The sequence below is a fragment of the Ascaphus truei genome, chromosome 12, assembly GCF_040206685.1.
Source record: "Ascaphus truei isolate aAscTru1 chromosome 12, aAscTru1.hap1, whole genome shotgun sequence".
In the NCBI taxonomy this organism is placed as follows: Eukaryota; Metazoa; Chordata; class Amphibia; order Anura; family Ascaphidae; genus Ascaphus; species Ascaphus truei.
The window spans coordinates 48,171,405-48,177,856 of NC_134494.1; the positions used below are offsets into that span (position 1 = coordinate 48,171,405).

General features: G+C 44.7%; 1 protein-coding gene across 1 annotated transcript; it reads left to right on the top strand.

Annotated features, from left to right (window-relative positions):
• Positions 1–3,616: 3,616 nt before the first annotated feature.
• LOC142463878 (astacin-like metalloendopeptidase) lies at positions 3,617–6,012 on the top strand. The gene is made up of 6 exons (XM_075566695.1): positions 3,617–3,716; positions 4,128–4,306; positions 4,582–4,663; positions 4,765–4,892; positions 5,389–5,501; positions 6,001–6,012. The coding sequence occupies exons 1-6, from the start codon at positions 3,631–3,633 to the stop codon at positions 6,010–6,012; spliced, it is 600 nt and encodes a 199-aa protein (XP_075422810.1). The 5' UTR covers positions 3,617–3,630.
• The last annotated feature ends 440 nt before the right edge of the window (positions 6,013–6,452 follow it).

Genomic DNA, 6,452 nt, shown 5'->3' on the forward strand with positions numbered 1-6,452 from the left:
TAAGGTGCAGTTTGGGGTCTTACTAAGTGCGCAGTCCCCACACGGGCTCAGGAACCCATTATACGGCCTGGGATCCGCCATTACAGATTTGTTTTGGGCGAACCCCTTAGAGACACCTCCCGAACCCCTGGGGGTTCCCGATCCCCTTGCTGGGAATCACTGCACGAATGTAACAATATCTCTGTTTTTACTTGTTCAGGTCTCATTTGTGGTTAGCAGAATGCTTCATCGTCACAGCGCGTTATTGGCATTATAAAGCATCATTTTGTGTGCGCCAACGTAGGAAACGGAATTTGATGTGTTCTGCAGTGTGTGCGCCAACTTTTTTTCACTACGGAAAAATTACGCTAGGGGCGGAGTTTGGTGGTTGTCGGTGGAGCACACATGCAAACGATATGTAACAATAAATAACAGAAATGCGACACAAATGCGTCAAAATTGTCCGCCAACTTTTTCTTGGTGTAAAAGACAAATGCAAGTAGACACAAATTATTCTTTATGCATCGTCCTTATTATTTGCAAACCTGTGTTAAGTAACATTATGGAACTCCACCTACTCCCACGCAAACCCCCTCCCCACAACGCAAGAACACGCACACGCGGGGGAACACGACACAGACACGTTCATGTGCGTTCCTGTCAAAAAAGTGTCTCAGACCCTCCAATATTCCGCCTTTTTTTCTTCACAGACAACACATCTTCCGAAGACAACCGGACCATTTTTGAAGTGATAGAAAAGATTAATAGAGGTAAGTGATTGTGAACGGATTTGCACTGACCGCAGGAGCTTATAGAAACACCTAGTGGTGTCGTGTCTGAGATCAAAACACCCTGAGCCCCGGAAATGATTTTATTTCGATATATTTAGAAAAGAATGATGGCGGTTTTGCTATATAACTGTACGCGGCGCGGTGAAGGCGTCTTGGCACTTTATTTTACCCACCATAACTTATTTAATGATAGGTTGAAACCTGTTCCAGATTCACATTGCAAAGCCAATATAACCCGCCCACTGCTGAGACCCAAAATGTTGAAATAGCTGTCTGTGGGTAGGTTTTATTGGCTCTGCACTTCTTTAACCCACGCTGTGCTGAAAAGCTGTGTAATGCGGCAGGCATAAGCTTATAGGGGTCCATGTTACAATGGACATTAAGTAAAAGATGACACTGCACATTTGCATGTCATTTCCCAGAATCCCTAGGTGCTGTGGACGCATGGTAAGCTAGGAGATCATGGGGAAGAACATGTTTGCAGACCTGTCTGAGACGTGAATGTGCTCACAAGTGGTAAAAATAAACCACATTTCTTTGAAGGGACAGTCTAATATAGCGGATCAAACTATTTTTTTTTTAAATAAGTTCTCGGTGTAATTGGCTTGTTTAGAAAAATTCAACCAGCTTTAAACGTTAAAACCTGTTTCAGGCCTGTAATATAGTGCGTGCGCTACGGTGCACGCGCGTCAATTAGAATTGACTGTGTTAGCCAGACGTTTCTATACTAGTAATGCACGCTCACGGCCAGGAGCGGTGGCGCGGCAGACCAGGGAAATTACAATAACATTGTATTTTCGCGTTGCTACCGCGCCACAAACCGATCACAGCGCGGCCTAATGCTGTGACAGAGTCACGCCCCCTAACCACGAGTGTCACTGCTTGTAGCCTACCAACTAAACGCGTACGCCACGTGCACGTGCAACGCCGGGCGCACGCCCACACGCACCCTAGCCCCTACTATATAACAAGCCTTACGTGTATCGTTCACTGGGAACCGGATTATCCACTACTTCTGTTAATCTGTGTGACTAATGATCACACCATAATTACTTTGCAAACAATTTGCTTGTGGCTTTGATAACTGACAAACAGTCTTATCACCCTACGCATCTAATAAAAACAGTAAAATAAAAAACAACCGAACAGCTTATTGAAAAAAATGATCAGTATATTTAAACTGAGTAGAAAGTACTATGTGGAATTTCCTTTTTAACCTATTGGATGCCGATGTAAAACCTGTAAAACTGTGTGTAGTTGTCACAAGGCTTTATGGTGCTGCCCGGCTGCACTGACTCAATGGGCACCGGGAAAATTCCCCATGGCCCAGGAATCAGACGGACACTCAAAGTGCAGACTGGCCAAGCTTCTCAAAATAACTGACCCCCGAAAATGTGTGTAAGGGCTGGGACCCGCTGCGCCCGGTGGCGCGGGCGGCCGCGTGAGCGCAACTCACTATTGCTGTTTAGCCTCACGATCCGGTCCCAGTCCCTCCTCACTGCCAACTGACTACGTACTGTGACGCGTCAGCCAGCAGGGGATACCAGAGAATTGTGTTTCCGTGCGGCGACGCGTCACATGGTACGCGAGTCAGCCAATGGGGAGGGAAGGAGCTAGATGGGAGGCACCTTGGGCGGGGAGCAGGGAAGGAGCTGCAGGTTAAAGTGTGTGAGTGTATGTGTATGTATGTGTGTGTATGTATGTGTATATGTATATGTGTGTGTGTATGTATGTGTATGTGTGTGTGGGGGTGGATGGCACCTCGATCAGATACCACCCCCCTCCCTCCCACTCCCTCCCACTCCCGCCCCCCTCGCTCCGGCTCCCTACAGACCGCATTTCGTGGTCTGTGTCTGTCAGCGCCCCGCCTGTCTGCTGTGCGGGCGCGCTGACTGAGGGAGCGGGGCCTTAGCCTTACTCAGGAGACTGGCCAAGCCCACAGCAGTGTGTGTGTGTGTGTATGTGTGTGTGTGTGTGTGTCTGCAGGTGAGTCATTCTGCTCTGTGTCTATCAGTGTATGTAGAGGGTGTGCATATGTAGGTATGAACAAATGACTGCATGTATGAATGTATTTATGTATGCATGAGTGACTATATGTACTCTGTATGAGTGTATATATGTATGAGTGTATGTACATATGTATGGGTGACTGCATGTATGAGTGTAGGAATATGTAAGTATATATGCTTTTGACTGTTGGTATGCATGTATGAGTGAATGCATGTATGAGTGTATGTACATATACACGAGTGAGAGTGTATGAATACATGAGTGAGAGTGTATGGGTGTATGAATACATGAGTGAGAGTGTATGGGTGTATGAATACATGAGTGAGAGTGTATGGGTGTATGAATACATGTGTGAGCCTGTATAGGTGTATGAATATATGAGTGAGAGTGAATGAAGATGAGTGCATGACCTATTGTATTTCTGCCCATTATGATGTTACCGTGGGTCTCTACAATCTATTGACGCCCCATTTTGACACTGATGCTCATTCCTCTGACTGCACGTCACTGTACCCCAAAGAAATTACACCGTGCTTAAAACGGATAAAGCAAAAAAGTAGTTGTACTGTGTGTGATGTGACTGATTGTCCTTCTTCCCAGGTATCCCCAAGCTTCTGCTGGAAGGTGACATTGCTGTGCAGATTTCCCGTAATGCCCAGAAGTGTGGCGGATGCAGATGGCCCAAATCCAGAACTGGAATAGTTAATGTTCCCTATGTTATCTCCTCTCAGTACAGTAAGTTCCTCTCATTACTTACGTGTCCCTGTAGATGTTTAATGTAGATACCTGGCACTCAGCTTTGTTCCTTCTGTCCCCAGCTAATAATCAGAGAGCTGTGTTTGCTGCAGCCATGCAGGAGTTTGCAACCATGACCTGTGTGCACTTTGTGAGCCGCACAGAAGAGAAAGACTACGTCAATATACTGTCTGGAGATGGGTAAGTCCTAACTCCTCAGCAGCACCTCCAGGTTGACCTGTAACTTATTCATAGAGCAGAAGCTCTAGAGTCTAGAGAGAACTCCACTATTGCTCATGGATTCTTTACTTAAACCTGGCAAAGAATTGCAGACCCACAATACAGTGAATGGTTAACAAACCTTCTTTAGCATTATATTAGGGACATCGGACAAATGACAATTAAATGAGTCTGGAGGTAAAACATTCCCACCGACTTGTGCCAGCTGTGATCTTACGCTGTCCTACTCCCTACTCCATACGTGTCCGTCTGCTGCACCTGCGCATAGTGAAGAATCTGAATATCACACTGATGTAAACTCATTTATTTTTACAACGATCCTATGTTTCATTTGCAGCTGTTTAATACCATATTTTGTGTTTCCCCATTTAGCTGCTGGTCTGATGTTGGAAGAACTGGGGGCAAGCAGACTGTGAGTCTATCCAAAGCCGGCTGTGCTAACTATGGGGTAGCTCAACATGAATTGACTCACTCTCTGGGCTTCTACCACGAGCACACCAGGAGAGACAGGGACGACTACATTGACATCATGTGGCAGTACATCTCTCCAGGTGAGCAGCATGAACCACTACACACAGATCATAAACCCAGGGGGGCTGCCTGCTCATCAGAAGCTGAGGCTGCATTGAATTCATGGGACTGTCTGCAGTGGAAATGATTGATGGGCAAAGCCTAAGATCTTGGCTGCGTTGCCCGCACTTCTCATCATTGATCTGTAAAATTGGTATAACAGGAACACTGCTTGTGGTCAACAAGCTCCATGTGGAGTGAACATTAATTGATGCCATTATTTTCTAATTAAAATCAGTGCACTGTCTCATTACAGAAGACAACGGCTATTTTAAAATAGATGAAGGAAATACCATGAACCTTCCCTATGATTACAACTCCGTGATGCATTATGGCAAGTAAGTGGAGGTCTGGCCCATTACAGGAGCATGGACAGTTCTGTCTGCGAGAAGAAATCTTGAAATTGTTCAAGTACAACTAACAATGTCTCTTCCTGCAGGTCTTCTTATAGCAATACATCCGGCAGACCTTCAATAGTGCCCATACCTGACCCCGATGTGCGTATTGGACAGAGATATGGACTCAGTTCTTTGGATGTGAAGAAGATTAATACCTTATATGACTGCAGTAAGAGCTTTCCTGACACTTGTATAGAATGTTCATCTCCCTGCGAAGCCTCTGGCGACCAGGACAATCTGCATAATCTGCCCTGCACTGCTGTGGTTAAAGTGTCTGAATCTTTCCTATTTCACTTGCACTCAAGCAGAATTTGCATCATTTATTATAGCAAATTAAAATACTCCTTGTGGGAACATTCACATGTCTCAGACAGGCCTACAACCTTTGCTATTCCACATTATCTCCTAGCATATAATGCTTCAACTGCAGCAAGGGATTCTGGGAAATGGCATGCAAATGAGCACACCGTGGCACCTTTTGCTAACATTTATTATGCAGCTGATTCTGAATTGAAATGCTGTCTCTGGTTTGCATTTCATTTTATGACAACCTGACTTTTTGCTTTTCTTCCCACTAAACCCTTTACATTACAGTAGGTTGATAAATTTGTTTCACTCAAAAGCCAAGCTCTGCTTACTAACTCTATAGACTTCCATTCCTTCAGATCTGTGTAGAGCGAAATTCCTTGATTCAGAAGGGACCTTCTCTGCTAATGTGGCTTCCCTGGACGAGGATGGAGGCAGCTGCCTTTGGTTGATCCAAGTCCTTGCGTCTAAGGTGAATAGAAAGCACACACCGGCTCTATAAGCTTGAGCTTGAGCTTGAGCTTATAGCTCTATAAGCTACCGGCTCTCTGGCTTCACCGCCAGTAACACACTTCTAGAAAGAAAGGATGTGTAATTCCATCCAGGGGAAGGTAACAGTCAAACATTTATTGTTAGCAGTTATTGATACATCCTAAATGGGCAGAAACTTGTACTGTACTTTATTTTAAAACGTATAATTCAGATGTGCTACACTGTAACTTGTGTATGTCATGGCAGCCCTAACAATCATAACCTGGCTTGAAACTTGCCTATTCGAATGTATCCCTTGTATTTTTAATCTCATACAGTACCTAGTATACCACAAACAGGCAAAAAAATATATTGAGTCAAATTCCCCAAGATGTTTAATGAAAACCAAAATGGGCATTTAATCACACAGTGCATTTCCATATCTAGTTAAACGGAAGTTGTCTTTTTAAATCTGGTTCTCGTTATATTTTTTCATACAGACACCAAATTGAGGAATCTATTATCAGATCAAGTAAAGGACAAATAAAACCAGATTTAAAAGCTCTGAAGAATGGGGTAGCACCATGGCCCAGTTACACAGCATTGTGTTACCCGTACATGTGGAAGTATATATAGATCTATAGTCGGATGTGTCCCACGAGATCACATTAACAGCTCTTCTCACCTTGTGCTCTTCCACCCCCAGGTCAAACTGCAGCTCAGTGCTTTCAATGTTCCCTCTTCTTCTGATGACTGTGATGACAGCTACATTAAAGTATATGATGGAGCCAGTAAAGCAGCAAAAGTCCTTCTGGGTAAGACCTGTGGGAACCAAGCAATCCCACCTCTGATTTCATCTGGAACGAAGATGCTGGTGGAGTTTGTGAGCAGTGAGCCAGCTCATCGGAGCCCATTTCGTGCCTCCTACATTACAATATGGGTAGGTCTCCCT